The sequence below is a fragment of the Miscanthus floridulus genome, chromosome 4 (assembly GCF_019320115.1).
Source record: "Miscanthus floridulus cultivar M001 chromosome 4, ASM1932011v1, whole genome shotgun sequence".
NCBI classification, from domain to species: domain Eukaryota; kingdom Viridiplantae; phylum Streptophyta; class Magnoliopsida; order Poales; family Poaceae; genus Miscanthus; species Miscanthus floridulus.
This window is the reverse complement of record NC_089583.1, coordinates 103070752-103087305: the sequence shown is the minus strand read 5'-3', so window position 1 is coordinate 103087305 and position 16554 is coordinate 103070752. Positions and strand designations below refer to the sequence as shown.

Below are 16554 nucleotides of genomic sequence, written 5' to 3'. Positions count from 1 at the left end.
CTCTGATACAATATTGAGTTGCATGCACCAACTTGTTAAACCCAAAAACTTAACCTAATAGGAAAAAGTGTGCAGTTCGCTTTATATTTCCACACAGCCCACCATGGGGCTAAAGCTTCTGGTAAAAAGTTTTGCAGAACTTCAGACCACCGAGTACAAAACTGACAATAAGCATACTTGAACAGTGAAGGAGAAATCAACAGCAGTAGTCAGAACAGAAAGTAGGATGAAATGGGTAAATTTCTCTCGTCTGATAGACTCATGCCTCTCCTGCACTGAGTTCTAGGTCACCAAAATACAAGTATATACAACATTAATGACCTAGCTAGTATGTACAGCTTCGTCTTTCAAGCCTACGGAGGAGCATACAAAGAAGAACCGAGGAATAGATGGAAGTCGAGTCACTGTTGCAGTCTTTCACTGACCTAGGAAAGCAGATGCGGTGAGCTTTCATTGTTGCTGCTCCGAGCACTTTCATGTGTGCGTTGGTGCTTGGTCATTTGCACATCCCGAGTGAATTGGGTCCTTGATTTTGCATAAGGAGCTTCCCTTGCTGCAATGAAGGTCAAATGTAAATCCGTTACAACACAAATCTTTGTAATGCTTTTTTTCATTGGACAATTGTTCACATTTCTTACCTGCAGCTAATTTTTTAGCACGGAGAATGTTTTGCCGTCTCTTCCACCAGCACGCAGTGAATACAACTAGGAACAGAATGGCTAAAAGCACACCAAAAGCCATGCCAATCTTCGCAGCCACGGATAGATGAGGGCCACAATCATGTAACCCAGGAATTCCACATAATCCAGCATTGTCCGTGAAGCTGCAGTTTTGTCACAGCAGTCATTATGTTCCTTACCGTGAAAAAAGGAAGAGAAATTTTACATATCGAGTCATTTCTTACTTAAATCTAGCTCTGTGCAGAGGCCTTCCTCCCAGACTGGCTGGAACACGACCAGAAAGACGATTGCCATTCAGATTCCTGCATAGCACAAATTTTCTTAGTCTTAGGTTTTGGGGAAGGAAAAAACGAATGTGAAAGGTCAACCTAAAACAGAGTAACTAGTGACTCACAGTATCTGTAACAATGTCAGCTCGCCTAGGCTCTCTGGAATAGATCCATTAAGCTCATTGTATGACAGATCCCTGCGAAGAAAATTAAAAATTGATGGATAAGTCTCATGTGTGGCTGGTCTTTGTGGGGCTATGATGCTCACATGGTCATGGTCCTTGTGGCTGTTTTTCTGTTTTTAGGACAGCATCTTAGACTAGAGGACAGCATCTTAGCTAGGACAGCATATTAGCATCTTAGACTAGCATCTTGGCATATGCTTGGCTGGCTAGCAGCCTATAAATATGTAACCCCAACCCCTCAGGTTGATATGACATTTGTGTGAGCTTGTGTGAGAAATAGACAAGAAAATTGCCCCAACTCCTAGTGTCATCCTCTCTCGATGAGAGTAAGAATTCTCCTACTACCAAGAGTGAGAATTCAGCGACTAACAACTGGTATCAGAGCCGTATTATCCTGTAGCCTAAGCATCTCTTGCTCATCTTCTCTCCCAGCCCCACAACAGCCCCAGCTGTCGGCAGCAGCAGCTCCTCTGGCCGCTCCTGTTCACTCCTCTCCTAGCTCGTCTGAACCAGCCCTCTCCCCACGCAGCAGCCCCCCGGTAGCGCGTCATGTCCGCAGGGCAGTCTCAGCGCTCGGTCGCCTCGAGCACGCGGCGTCGGCAGGAGGCCGAACTTGCCGCGGCAGAGGAACGCGAGCGAGCGGCAGCAGAGACCGCTACGGCGGCGGCAAGGGCGTCGAGGCTGGCAGCGGCGGAGCTGGCAGCAGCCAGAGCGGAGGCGGAGGCAGCGACGGCGGCGAATGCAGCGCGTGCGGCGGCGGCGGAGGTCGAGGCTCTGCGCTGGCAGCATCGGCAGCTCCATTTCCGCTGACGACACCGCCGACGCGGACCTCGAGCTGCTAAGGAGGGAGGCAGCGCGAGCGCGGGCGGCGCAGTGGGCAGCCGCGCACGTCCACGAGCGTGGCGGTAGCCCAGACAGGCGCGGACGCGCCGGCGGCACTCCTGGAGGAGGCGCGCACGGCGGTGGCGCTCCTGGGCCAGCCGCGCATGCCCACGAGCGCGGCGGCAGCCCAGACAGGCGTGGACGCGCCGGTGGCGCTCCTGGAGGAGGCGCGCACGGCGGCGGTGCTCCTGGAGGAGGCGCGCACGGCAACGGTGGCGGACGGGTCGATGGAGAGCGCGGCCTTCACAGGCAGCGTGGCTCTCTCTCCCCGGATCGGTACCGACGGGTCGATGGAGAGCGTGGCCTTCACAGGCAGCGTGGCTCTCTCTCCCCAGATCGGTACCGTGGTTACCACTGGCTCCAGGCTGTTGTCAGGGACGTCGGTCCCGGCGGTGGGTGGCCTACCCTCACCAAGACCAACTACGTCGAGTGGGTTGCGGTGATGAGGGTAAAGCTCCAGGTGCGGCACATGTGGGAGGCAGTCCGGTATGGCGACGTCGACTACGACCTAGATCGACGGGCGCTGGATGCTCTCATCGCTACAGTCCCGCCCGAGATGCAGTTCTCGCTTACCAGCAAGCGGACTGCAAAGGAGGCTTGGGACGCCATCGCTGCGGCACACATCGGCAGCGACCGCGCCCGCAAGTCCACACTGCAGGCACTTCGCAAGGAGTGGGAGAACCTGGCCTTCAAGCCAGGTGAGGACGTTGATGACTTTGCTCTCCGTCTCAACACTCTGTTGCAGAAGATGGTGCAGTTCGGCGACGACACTTACGGCGAGGAGAGAGCTGTCGAAAAGCTCTTCCGCTGCGTCCCCGAGAAGTACAAGCAGATGGCTCGCTCGATCGAGTCTCTGCTGGATCTCTCCACGATGTCGATCGAGGAGGCGATAGGTCGCCTCAAGGTCGTCGACAGCGATGAGCCACAGTCCCTCTCGGGGCCCATCACCACTGGCGGGAAGCTCCTCCTCACTCGGGAGCAGTGGCTTGCCAGCCAAGGTGACCGGAGGAAGGGGGAGCCTTCTTCCGTGATAGGCGGCCGCAAGCGTGGCAAGCCACGCAAGGCGCGCAGAGACGCCCAGGCCGGGGCGCGAGGACGTGCCGAGGGTGATGCCTGCGGAGGCGCCCAGGGCGGCGCCGCTAGCACGAGACGACGCCTGCCGCAACTGCGGCCAGCTTGGCCATTGGGCCAAGGACTGTCGACAGCCACGACGCGGCCAGGCCCACGTCGCACGGGCGGAGGAGGAGGAGCCGGCTCTGTTCATGGCACATGCCAGCATCGAGCTACCTCCAGCGGCACCGGCCGCAGCGGCTCTCCTCCACCTTGACGAGCCAAAAGCACACGCCCTCCTCGGCGACAGCTCCGGCAACGACAAGACTGACGGGTGGTGCCTCGACACCGGCGCCACCCATCACATGACCGGTCGACGGGAGTTCTTCACCGAGCTTGACTCTAGCGTCCGAGGCTCCGTCAAGTTTGGGGATGCCTCCGGCGTGGAGATCAAGGGCGTCGGCTCCATCATCTTCACCGCCGTGTCTGGTGAGCACAGGCTGCTCACCGGAGTCTACTACATCCCCGCGTTGAGGAACTCCATCATCAGCTTGGGACAGCTGGATGAGAACGGTTCGCGCGTGGTGGTTGAGGACGGAGTCATGAGGATTTGGGATCGTCGTCGTCGCCTTCTTGCCAAGGTATCCAGAAGCGCAAATCGACTCTACGTCCTTAACGTGCAGGTGGCACAACCTCTTTGTCTCGCTGCTCGTCGGGACGACGAGGCGTGGCAGTGGCACGAGCGTTTCGGGCACCTTCACTTTGAGGCCCTGAAGCGGCTCAGTGCCACGGAGATGGTGCGAGGCCTGCCGTGCCTCGACCATGTGGAGCAGCTCTGCGACGTCTGCGTGTTGACGAAGCAGAGGCGACTCCCTTTTCCCCAGCGGGCGAGCTTTCGAGCCAAGAAGAGGCTCGAGCTCGTGCACGGGGACTTGTGTGGCCCGGTGACACCGACCACACCGGGAGGACGACGCTACTTCCTGCTGGTCGTCGACGACCTCTCCCGCTATATGTGGGTGATGGTCCTCGGCAGCAAGGGAGAGGCTGCGGACGCCATCAGACGCGCGCAGGCTGCTACAGAGGCGGAGTGCGGCCGCAAGCTGCGCGTGCTGCGCACCGACAACGGCGGCGAATTCACGACGGCTGAATTCGCGTCGTACTACGCTGACGAGGGCATTCAGCGCCACTGCTCCGCGCCGTACAGCCCGCAGCAGAACGGCGTCGTCGAGCGGCGCAACCAGACGGTTGTGGGGATGGCTCGGGCCCTCCTCAAGCAGAGGGGGATGCCGGCTGTCTTCTGGGGAGAGGCGGTGGTGACGGCCGTCTACATCCTCAACCGCTCGCCTACCAAGGCGCTCGACGGCAGGACGCCGTACAAGGCTTGGCATGGGCGCAAGCCGGCGGTCTCCCACTTGCGGGTCTCCGGCTGCCTCGCGTTCGCCAAGGAGCTTGGCCACATCAGCAAGCTCGACGACAGGAGCACTCCGGGAGTGTTCATCGGCTACGCGGAGGGCTCGAAGGCCTACCGCATCCTCGACCCGAAGACACAGCGTGTGCGCACGGCGCGCGACGTTGTGTTCGACGAAGGGCGAGGATGGGCGTGGGACAAGGCAGTGGACGACGGCTCGGCTCCGACGTACGACGACTTCACTGTCGAGTACGTCCACTTCGAGGGAGCTGGGGGAGTAGGCAGTTCTTCTTCGGCGAGCGCGTCTACCCCAGTCTCCGAGCCTCCACCGACCCCGGCAGCTGCTACTCCGACAGCACCACGCTCTCCAGCCAGGACCTCGGCTGCTATGAGCTCTTCGCCGGCTCCACCACAGCCGGCAACGCCACGCACTCCAGCACCGACAGGCACCACTCCGGGCACGTCTACTCCACCACCAGCTCGTGTCGAGCACGGCCCGGTTGAGCTCGCTACTCCGCTCTCTCACGACGAGGAGCGCGTCGACGCGTACCACGACGGCGAGCCGTTGCGGTACCGTACGGTGGAGAACCTTCTCGGCGACCAGCCGGTGCCGGGACCGGTGACTCACGACCTGGAGGCGCAGTTGCACCTTGCGTGTGACGACGGCGAGCCTCGGTCGTTTGCAGAGGCCGAGAGACACGCGGCATGGCGCGTCGCGATGCAGTTGGAGATGGATGCGGTTGAGAAGAACCGCACCTGGGAGCTTGCTGACCTTCCTCGTGGTCACCGCGCGATCACCCTTAAGTGGGTGTACAAGTTGAAGAGGGATGAAGCCGGCGCCATCGTCAAGCACAAGGCTCGCTTGGTGGCACGAGGTTTCGTGCAGCAGGAGGGGGTCGACTTCGACGACGCCTTTGCTCCCATGGCACGGATGGAGTCCGTGCGACTCCTTGCGCTAGCTGCCCAGGAGGGCTGGCGTGTTCATCACATGGACGTCAAGTCGGCGTTCCTTAACGGCGACTTGAAGGAGGAGGTCTACGTGCACCAGCTGCCGGGATTTGCGATCCCCAGCAAGGAGGGCAAGGTGTTCCGCCTGCGCAAGGCCCTCTATGGCTTGCGGCAGGCACCGAGGGCGTGGAATGCCAAGCTGGATTCCACGCTAAAGGGGATGGGCTTCGAGCAAAGCCCGCACGAGGCGGCCATCTACCGACGGGGCAATGGAGGTAATGCCCTGCTGGTGGGTGTCTACGTCGATGACTTGGTGATCACCGGCACCAAGGATGCGGAGGTGGCGGCATTCAAGGAAGAGATGAAGGCCACCTTCCAGATGAGTGACCTGGGGCCTCTCTCCTTCTACCTGGGAATCGAGGTACACCAGGATGACTCTGGGATCACGCTTCGACAGACCGCCTACGCCAAGCGCGTCGTTAAGCTAGCTGGGCTCACCGACTGCAACCCAGCTCTCACTCCGATGGAGGAGAGGCTGAAGCTGAGCCGCGATAGCACGACGGAGGAGGTGGACGCTACGCAGTACCGGCGTCTTGTGGGGAGCCTTCGCTACCTCGCCCACACACGGCCGGACTTGGCATTCTCCGTCGGCTACGTTAGTCGGTTCATGCAGCGACCGACGACGGAGCACCAGCAGGCTGTGAAGAGGATCATCCGCTACGTTGCGGGGACTCTCGACCACGGCCTCTACTACCCGAGGTGCCCTAGGGCGGCACACTTCGTCGGGTACAGCGACAGCGACCACGCCGGCGACATCGACACCAGCAAGAGCACGAGCGGGATCCTCTTCTTCCTCGGCAAGTGCCTCGTTAGTTGGCAGTCGGTCAAGCAGCAGGTGGTGGCCCTGTCCAGCTGCGAGGCCGAGTACATAGCGGCGTCCACCGCTTCGACTCAGGCGCTCTGGCTCGCTCGACTGCTTGGTGATCTCCTCGGCAGAGACACTAGAGCAGTGGAGCTCAGGGTGGACAGCAAGTCCGCTCTGGCCCTGGCAAAGAACCCCGTGTTCCACGAACGCAGCAAGCACATCCGGGTGAGGTACCACTTCATCCGAGGCTGTTTGGAGGAAGGGAGCATCAAGGCGAGCTACATCAACACCAAGGACCAGCTTGCGGACCTGCTCACCAAGCCCCTTGGGAGGATCAAGTTCCTTGAGCTCTGCTCCAGGACCGGGATGGTTCAACTCTCCCACAAGACGACGCACAAGACTTAGGGGGAGAATGATGGATAAGTCTCATGTGTGGCTGGTCTTTGTGGGGCTATGATGCTCACATGGTCATGGTCCTTGTGACTGTTTTTCTGTTTTTAGGACAGCATCTTAGACTAGAGGACAGCATATTAGCATCTTAGACTAGCATCTTGGCATATGCTTGGCTGGCTAGCAGCCTATAAATATGTAACCCCAACCCCTCAGGTTGGTATGGCATTTGTGTGAGCTTGTGTGAGAAATAGACAAGAAAATTGCCCCAACTCCTAGTGTCATCCTCTCTCGATGAGAGTAAGAATTCTCCTACTACCAAGAGTGAGAATTCAGCGACTAACAAAAATTATTTGTCAAATCTAAGTGACCAAATATATTTCCTTGAAGACAATTTAAAAGAAGAAAAAACAAAATAGCATTGACATGCTAACTACATGAGCTGAATCCTCCAATTGAAACAGCAATTGATTTCCTACTTGTAATGTGTCACAAGATGCATTTAAAAAGATTAGCTCCATGTGCACTGAGAAAAGTGATAAGCAGCCTGAAAAGTAACTACAAATATGAAGTACCAAGGACATTGGCAATTTTAATATGATGATGCAAGATACAATAACTGCAATCACCACTTCTGATATTCTGTATCCAGCTATTACTTAAAGCGCAAATCTTCAGCCAAACAAATAAATTTTCCATACAATCACCTATCCAAGTTCAATTGGTATTGCGCATTAACCAGCTGGGAACTTAATGAATATGGAGTACCAGTTACGAACTTTCAGAAAATCATATTATGAATTATGACGTCCTTGAAAGAACAGAAATATAACAGATACACTGAAGTGCACTTACAGTACTTGCACCGAAGAGATGGTACCCAGGGAGATTGGAATGTTACCCTTTATGCTATTGCCACTCAAGTTTCTGTTTCACAAGATAGGCAGTTACTTCTGTCAGAATAACCAGAAGTGCTAGCACTTTCGTATGAATTATGACAGTAAGAACTCTAAATGACTACTTCAATCTGCAATCAGATTTAACTTCTTAAACAATACTGGATTACTTTACTCGGTATTCTACTTAGCCATGTCACCATGGACCATAACCCAACCAGTTCTGGCCAGCAACTCATATTCTTAAGAGCTTAAACTCTGTGTGCTGCAAGGGGTTTGCAGTTTCTTTTTATTATTACTTTCAGCATATGCCATAAAATCAGTCTCATAATTAAAACTATTGAAAGCATGTTAAATGTGTGATGACCATATTAGCTGTTTTTCATGTATTGTGCAGAAAAACATAATTAAACACTAAAAAAATCTGCATCATCTACTTCCTGATGACGTGGAGCAATTACAGAGCAGCATTAAACTGATTCTTGATGCTTCAACCCGTTTCCAGTGGTCTTTTATGTTGCACAGGTTTAATAAGATACACATATTTAAAAAATAATTCCAGCTATTGTTGTGAAATGTTACAGGCTTTTCACTTTAACAGATAATGAAAACTATTGGTAAACAGAATAATATCAAGTGGTCATCCATTCATGCCAGTGTTCTATACAGAAACTCACATGTTTTGCAGATGTTGCAGCTTAGATATCTCACTAGGTATGACCCCTTTTAAACCTTGGTTGTCAAGACCTCTGCACATTCAAGGAGTAGTATTAAAAACTTGCAGCAAAAGAGTATGAACTACCATTGACTAATAATTTTGAAATCCTAATGCATAACAGGAAGCAAAAACATTGCGGTTAAGCCCATAAATATGACAATACAACAAGAACTAAGAAAAAACTCTGTGACCTGTTAAGCAGGCCTGACAGTTTTAGATGCATTATGCAACAAGACTAGAGCAAGATGTTGTAAGCCTTGAGATAAAAAACGATGTTGTAAGCCTCAAGCCACTAAAATACTTACTTCAACGTCCATTTGGGAATACTTTAGAACAGAAAATAAAGGATGTCAGCTGATGTCAGCTCATGGAAAATTTGGAAGTTCAGTTAGAGACTGTTTATTCATTAAATTTTTCCATTTGTACTAGTTTGAAGTTACTGGAATGCATCTGCTACATTTATTTTTATGCTTCAAATAATTAAGCAGATAGTATAATAGTAATATTGCTATCTTTTTATCTCAACATATACTAGCAAATTTGGGCACAGGTTTATCTTAGTTTCAAATGGTCAATAAACAAAATCCGTTACATCACTTCTGGCACGTGATGTGAATCGTAGAATGAGCATGATCTAGAGAACGTACAATCCATCAATGATCCAGTTCCCTTTGGTGTTATCAAACTGGCAATCAACTCCACTCCATGGATGCTGCTGAGGAACACAGGGGTCACCATTCCAGCCAAGTCGAAGAGGAAGACCAAGTGAACCCTTCAACGTTTGCAATGCACTCACTGTAGGTCATTGAAAACAAGACAATTAAAGCACAAAACCGATAGCCAGTTCCTTGTAGCACTCATGTGAATTACTGTTCTATGAAAAACAAAAATTCATAAGTTGTGCTACTCATTCAGACTCAGCTAAAGCAGTTTTCTTCAGTTGTAGATTTATCAACTATCCTCATGCATCATTAAATCTTCTTTTAATTGCCTCCATCATTAATGCACTGCTAGATGATCCTTTGCAAGATTCTAAACAAAAGAGGCTTGAAACTTTACTCAATTTTGGTACACCTAGAAAAAAATTAAAGTAGCGAGTATGGAGAATTTGAATAACAACCTTCCTGAGGCAAAGTCTTCTTTTCAGCTGGGATTATCTCAAACACCTCAATGGCATTAATAATAGCATGGGTTCCTTTCACAGGTTGCAAGATGATTTTTAGCGTTTTTCCACTGACAACAACAGTTTTATTCAGGACAAGTGCAGTAAAACGCTCTCCTGTCATGCGAATTATATCTACATCCTTAAAAGCAGTGTCTCCATTGATGAGTACATCAAATACTCTTTGTTCTTCTGCAGTTACCCCATTATCAATCTCTGCAAAGTGAAGCCATATTGAATAGTTCTTGTTAGGAGTAACATCCATTTCAAAAGACAAACTCGGTTGCCTATCAGTGCCCACGATAGCTGATTGGTATATGCTTTGAGGGTAAAAATTTGGTGCGAGCAATGTCTCTGCTATAACATTCTCAGTTGATATTGATTGATCATCAGAACTGGATGATAAAGTTTGCAATCCTAACCAGAATCTGTCCCCACCCCAACGAATCCCATTAAGATCTTCATCAAAGGCAGGCTTTCCAGAGCCACATTTCAACCTTTTGGCTGTTCTAAGCACTGCCCCCTTTCCCCATGGTGGGCCAAAGTTATAGGCATTGTCATCTATTTGTAGAACTTCAATAGAAAGAATCGATGGATCACCATGACCTGTGCTATGGAAGCAAACTGATAAGCTTGAGTCCTGGACAAAAACCAAAGCTTCTGCAAATGTCTTCTCATCGTCGCTGCTCCAGCCCAGAAGCAAAGAACTGAAAAGAGTACCCTCAACAGAAACATCGAAAATCGGCTCGCTGTCAAGATTAGGGTTGTCCAGTAACGCAAAGAAAAGCCTAACTTGATAGTGGCCGCTGGGAACATTGTTGATGTTGTAGCAATTTTCAGGGCCATCAGATAGCGGGAAATACCGAAGCGTTTTCAGGGGAGGAATGATAAAGCTTGGACGAGTGGCATTTGCAAACCTGCCTCCAGTATAACCAAAGTCTCTGTACCACAATGTGTTTGTAGGCGCCGTCCGGACATCATCGAAACTTCCACAGCTTATACGGATAGTAAATGGTCCTGAAAATAAACATGCATTAAGAACTACAGGACAGAGAAATTAAACCAAACAGCTGCTGCAAAGAGATGTAACATGTGAGTTATATGCACAGCAAGTGTTCCTTTGAATCAGGAATGTCTAGCGTACTGAATGGAAGGATTCCGTGTTTCCTTTTGTTCACCTATACTCCCTTGGTAAAAGAAGTCGTTTTGAACAACGACACGGTCTCCAAAGCATGACTTTGACTTTTTTTTATAAAAATATTTATTGAAAAGTGATATATGTATATATTTTTATTAAAGTATTTTTCAAGACAAATCTATTCACGTGGTTTTCATATTTTCAAACTCAACAACTTAAAAGTTATTCATGATTTATATTCTCATTGTTTGACCCAAACCTTGTCCAAAATGACTTCTTTTACCAAGCTGGAGGGTATACTTAGTTTCACATGCCCCCTTCCTCTTTTGTCCTAGCTTGAGCAATTTTATCTTAAATATGGCAAAATAGTCAAATGTATGCACATGTCAGCAAGAAAAGAAAGGGCAAAAACTGTACTACTTACAAGTAGCTAAGAGGCGACCGATATCAGCTGAATGAACACAAAAGTTTCTAAAAATGGGTAAGACTCGGTTCTTCATCTGGTACTCCCCAGTCCCCACAGAAATGGACCTATAGCTAAACAGAGATGGATATTTTTGAGGAAAAACAAAGATGGATATTGTAGGAAAGCATCCAGGCTGGGACCAAACAACAACGAATTTGACCAAGAATGCAAACAACAATGAACGAAAATTCAAGAATTAAGAGGGGCTTCTCTTTCTTTCTTTTCTTGGGCGAGGAATTTGAGGAACCTAGCACTGCTGGATTACGAGGTAAGAAGAAAAAAGAAAGGAAGAAAGCCAAATAAACACAAAAAATTGACTAGAAAGTACTAGATTTCGCTGAAGACGCACTACCACCAGCAGCACAAATGCAAGGACCTGGCGGCCACTGTGCCGCATTGAGCAAGATTTTCAGCATGGGGGCCAAATCTCAAGCTACTAGACGCATGCAAAAGAGCTCACCTTTGCTAAGATCAGCCGCAAGAACACCAAGGGCAGCCGACGACGCGGAGACGGCGAGCAGCCACAGCCGCAGCTGCAGCAAGGCAGGGGATCTCCACCGCATTGCGCCTCCGCCGCACTTGCCCTCTTTCCTCTTCGTTTCACTACCTCTCCAAGTACGAGTCTTTTCCTCTGGCTTTGGACAAGACAAGGCTTTTGCCTCGAGAGTTTATTTATTTTACAGCACGCTGAAAATTCGCACGGATTTACGGAAGAAGCTCCATCTCGGTACAAATCTGAGAGGACGCCCCCGTGTTTTCTCAACGGCGCCTTGCTCCTTCCGGTTCCGTTTAGAAAAAAAAAAAGGCTTAAAAAATCGAAATGAGCTGTCTGGATTTGAGAGCAGAATTGAGTAGAGCAATGGCGATTAGACGGTGCTAAGGTGGTTGCTTTTATGACAGTAGTAACGGAGGCACGCTGAATTTTTTTTTTATGCTAAAATACTGTGAGAAAAAAAAACATCGTTCATAGCTAAAAGGCAAGCGAACAGGGTGAGGAGTCGACGTGGTTGTAGTTTTTTTTCTTTTATTTTGGCCGCAGCCTTTGCAGAGTCGCAGGGGCTAGACTGGTCTTGTTCGGCTGGTATTAAAGTCGATTGGCTGAAGCTATTTTATTATGAGAGAAAAATAAAAGTTTAAACGAACAGGCCCTATAGTAGAGCAGCTCACGTTGTTCCTGGATCTTGATGAGTGATAACTGTAAAAATAGGGTTAATAAGGTTACTCTCCTGGGATCCTTGGTTGCATGTTATATAGATGGGAAAAGCCCCCACCATGGCAAGTTACATGAATTTAGAAATTCCAACAATCTATTCCTAATATATCTCAACTATCTATTTCTGTTGTAATAAACATGCAAGGTATAACCACAGCCCCTATACATGTGCTAGACCTTTCCTTCTAACACTCCTCAATCTCAGCCACTTCTAAGGTTGAGATTGTTCCTGAATTGTCGAAGCTTCACAATTGGCAGTGCCTTGGTGAACCCGTCTGCTACTTGATCACCCGTGTGTATGAAACGAATATCCAGTAGCTTTTGTGCAACTCGCTCTCGCACAAAATGAAAATCAATTTCTATATGTTTCGTCCTGGCATGAAAGATATGATTTGCAGCTAAATATTTTGCTCCTATGTTATCACACCACAACAGAGCTCGGGATGGATGTGGAACACTAAGTTCAGTGAGCAATTTCTGAACCCAAATCATTTCCGTAGTAGCATTCGCTAGTGCTTTGTATTCAACTTCAGTACTAGATCTCGACACAGTGGGCTGCTTTCTAGCTGTCCATGAAACCAAATTTTCACCAAGGAACACAGCAAAACTGCCTGTTGATCTTCTATCATCAACATAACCAGCCCAATCTGCATCTGAGAAAGAACTGACAAGCATAGACCTAGACCTCCGAATTTTTAGACCAAGATTTACTGTCCCCTTTACATACCTCAGGATACGTTTCACGGCGCTCCAATGTATAGTAGTTGAGGCATGCAGGAACTGGCACACTTTGTTAACAGCAAAAGCTATGTCAGGACGTGTCAAAGTAAGATATTGGAGAGCTCCAACCATGCTACGGTACTTGGTAGAATCATCAGGGCCTAGCTTATCACCATTCTGAATGCTGAGTCTTTCGGTGGGTGACAATGGTGTATCAACTGGTTTACAGATTTGCATACCTGACCTCTTTAGAATGTCCAAAGCATACCTTTCTTGGGTGAGAGTCAAACCATCACTTCCCCTCTTGACTTCGATGCCCAAGAAGAAGTGAAGATCGCCAAGATCTTTGAGGGCAAACTCGGCCTGTAGGTCGGCGAGGAGCGCATCTGTTGCCTAAGAGGATGAACTAGCAACGATAATATCATCGACATAAACAAGAACAAAAAGACTATGACCCCTTTTACTATAGTAGAAGAGGGAAGTGTCGGCTTTGGAAGGCACAAAGCCAAGACGTTGCAACTTACTGCATAAGCGAGCATACCACGCTCGAGGAGCTTGTTTGAGCCCATACAATGCCTTGTCCAACTTACAAACATGGTTGGGTCGAGAGAGATCTTCATACCCTGGAGGTTGATGCATATAGACTTCCTCCTCAAGAACACCATGGAGGAAAGCATTTTGAACATCGAGCTGCCTCAGTGACCACCCTTTGGACACGGCAACAGACAGAACAATACGAATAGTTGCAGCTTTAACAACTGGACTAAAAGTGTCCTCATAGTCAATTCCATATTGTTGCTTATACCCTTTGGCCACCAAGCAAGCTCTGTAACGATCAATGGATCCATCAGCTTTCCGTTTGATCTTATAAACCCATTTGCACCCAATGATATTTTTACCTTTTGGTGGAGGAATGAGATGCCAAGTTTTGTTGTGCAGGAGAGCTTGGTGCTCAAGGGTCATGGCCGATACCCACTTTGGATCACTTTGTGCTTCTGTCACTGAGCTAGGTTCATCAGGAGAGGTGGTGACAAGCTGACACCATCGCACAGTGCCATCGGTATAGACCTTTGGCTTGTTGATCCCTCGCTGAGACCTGGTGATCAGCCCTTGCAGTGTTGGCGCAGTGTCTGATGAGGAGGCCACGGGCGAAACCACAGACGACGATAGAGCAGCAGATCCCGTAGGCAGATCGGGCGGACCCCCACTCTCCGTCGGTGCAATCCATGCGGCACCATCAGAACTGGGCATAGACGATCCGCTCAGGAAAGGAGACAGCATCGAAGACTGGTTGGCAAGCAGGACGGGCGCTAATCCCGCAGTAGATGCGCCGGCTGGATCAGCTGTTATGCCAGGGAGATCCACTTCGGGCATGCTGCTGTCCCCAGCGGGGAGGCACATGAAATGACACCCAAAATCCGAGCTGCATGAGGGTGGCATTGCGCCAAGATTTGTTCCTGCAACATTTCAATCTCCAGCAAAAACTCGTGAAGTATTAGAAGGTAATGGAGAAAACAGCCCGGGCTCAGACATTTGTGCATCCCCAGTACTAGATGGATTGACTAGGACATCTGGAAGAAGTGCAAGTTCGGCTCGCAACCGTGCACCAGCGTTAGGATGGAGAGAAGTGAAAGGAAACACTTGTTCATCAAACGTGACATCCCTAGAGATGTAGACCCGCCCTTCTTTTGGATCTAAACATTTGAACCCTTTATGTTGGTTACTATAACCCAAAAACACGCATTGTTTCGAGCAAAAAGCAAGCTTCTTGGTGTTGTAGAGATGAAGGTGAGGCCAGCAAGCACACCCAAAGGTGTGGAGTAGGGTGTATTCAGGTTTTTTTTTTCCAAAAAGACGATAGAAGGGTGTCTCATTGTGAATTACTCGTGACGGTAATCGATTAATCAAGAAAACAGCAGTTAGGAAGGCCTCATCCTAGAACTTGAGGGGCATCGAGGAATGTGCTAGGAGGGTGAGGCCAACCTCAACAGTGTGCCTATGTTTGCGCTCAGCTGATCCGTTTTGCTAGTGGGCGTGCGGGCAAGAAACACGATGCATGATGCCACCACGTTGGAAGAAAGAACTGAGAGCTTGGTATTCACCGCCCCAGTCTGTTTGGATGGAACGAATCTTTTTATCAAATTGTCTTTCGACAAGAGTTTGGAAATCCTAGAAGCACTGAAACACTTCAGATTTTTTTTGCAACAAATAAATCCAAACAAATTTAGTATGATCATCAATAAAGGACACATAATAGTTGTTGCGACCAACAGACGTGGGTGCTGGGCCCCATACATCACTGAAGACAAGATCAAAAGCACTATCAGAAATGGTGGATGATCTAGGATATGGCAATTGGTGGCTCTTGCCTTGCTGACAGGCGTCGCAAACATGACTTTTATTGGACTCTTGTGAAACTGGGAGCTGATGATGATGAACAACTTGTTGAACTACGGCGGCAGCAGGATGTCCTAGGCGATGATGCCACAAGGACATGGTGGGCTTGATGACTCCAAGGGCCTCTTTATTTGGCGACCGCACAGGATAAAGGCCATTCTCACATTGGCCTGTGAGGAGAGGTTTTCTCGTTGGCTGTTCCTTAACAACAAAATGATTTGGATGAAATTCAAGAAAAACATCATTGTCACGAGTAAAACGATTAACTGAAAGCAAGTTTTTGCTAGCATCAGGAACATGCAGAATATTTTTAAGATGAAGGTTTGTACGTGGGGAGCGCAAAATGCCATGACCAACATGACTGATTCTCATACCTGAGCCACTGGCAGTGTGCACTTGCTCACCACCGTGGTATTTGTCATGCACAGTGAGTCTATCCAACTCGCTTGTGATGTGATCAGTTGCTCCCGTATCCATGTACCAATTTGAGTCTACCCCATAGGAGGATGAGGTTGCTGATGACGCCAACTTCTGAGGCGGCGTATATGAGGTATCAAGCCTCTTGAAGCAGTCGAAGGCGGAGTGTCCTTCTTTGGTGCAGATCTGACAGAACACGCCCGATTGAAACGGGACGTGCCTGCCACTTCCACTGCGACCACCACCGCCGCGGTTGTTGTAGTTGTTGTTGCCACGATTGTAGCTATCGCGACCGCCGCTGTTGCGACCTCCACCTCCGCGGTTTCCACCACCATAGTTGCGCCCTCCTCGGGACGCCAGATTTGCTGAAGACTGGTTTCCGCCGCCGCTACGCATCTCCAGACGCTGTTCGTGGCTGATGAGTTGAGCATAGAGCTTGGCGACGGTGATCGGCTCGATGCATGCGGTGACCGCGGTCACTACGGGATCATAGTCGACGTCGAGGCCAGTGAGGATGAAGGACACCAGCTCCTCGTCTTCCAGCTTCCAGCCAGCGGATGTCATCTCGTCCGTAAGGCCCTTCATTTTGCTGTAATATTCAGCGATGGAGGATGTGCCCTTATTGGCGGTGGCGAGGGCCATCCTTGCGGAGATCACATGCGCACACGACTGTGAGGCGAACAATTTTTCAATGGCCGCCCACGCGCCCGCCGCGGTGTCCTCACTGTTTACTTGTCCAAGGATCTCCTT

The 16554-nt window shown here is 49.7% G+C and overlaps 1 protein-coding gene and 1 non-coding gene across 2 annotated transcripts; both read right to left on the bottom strand.

The window, feature by feature from the left end:
- Positions 1-58: 58 nt before the first annotated feature.
- On the bottom strand, positions 59-11834 carry LOC136552399 (receptor-like protein 4). Its single transcript, XM_066543960.1, has 9 exons — positions 11518-11834; positions 9412-10470; positions 8939-9086; positions 8251-8322; positions 7533-7604; positions 1075-1146; positions 905-982; positions 639-823; positions 59-553 (listed from the first exon to the last, which is right to left on the bottom strand). The coding sequence occupies exons 1-9, from the start codon at positions 11618-11620 to the stop codon at positions 426-428; spliced, it is 1917 nt and encodes a 638-aa protein (XP_066400057.1). The 5' UTR covers positions 11621-11834; the 3' UTR covers positions 59-425.
- Positions 11835-16211: 4377 nt separating this feature from the next.
- Positions 16212-16350, bottom strand: LOC136553102 (small nucleolar RNA Z247). The gene has a single exon (XR_010783010.1). It is a non-coding gene; the product is annotated as a small nucleolar RNA Z247 (small nucleolar RNA).
- Between the last annotated feature and the right edge of the window lie 204 nt (positions 16351-16554).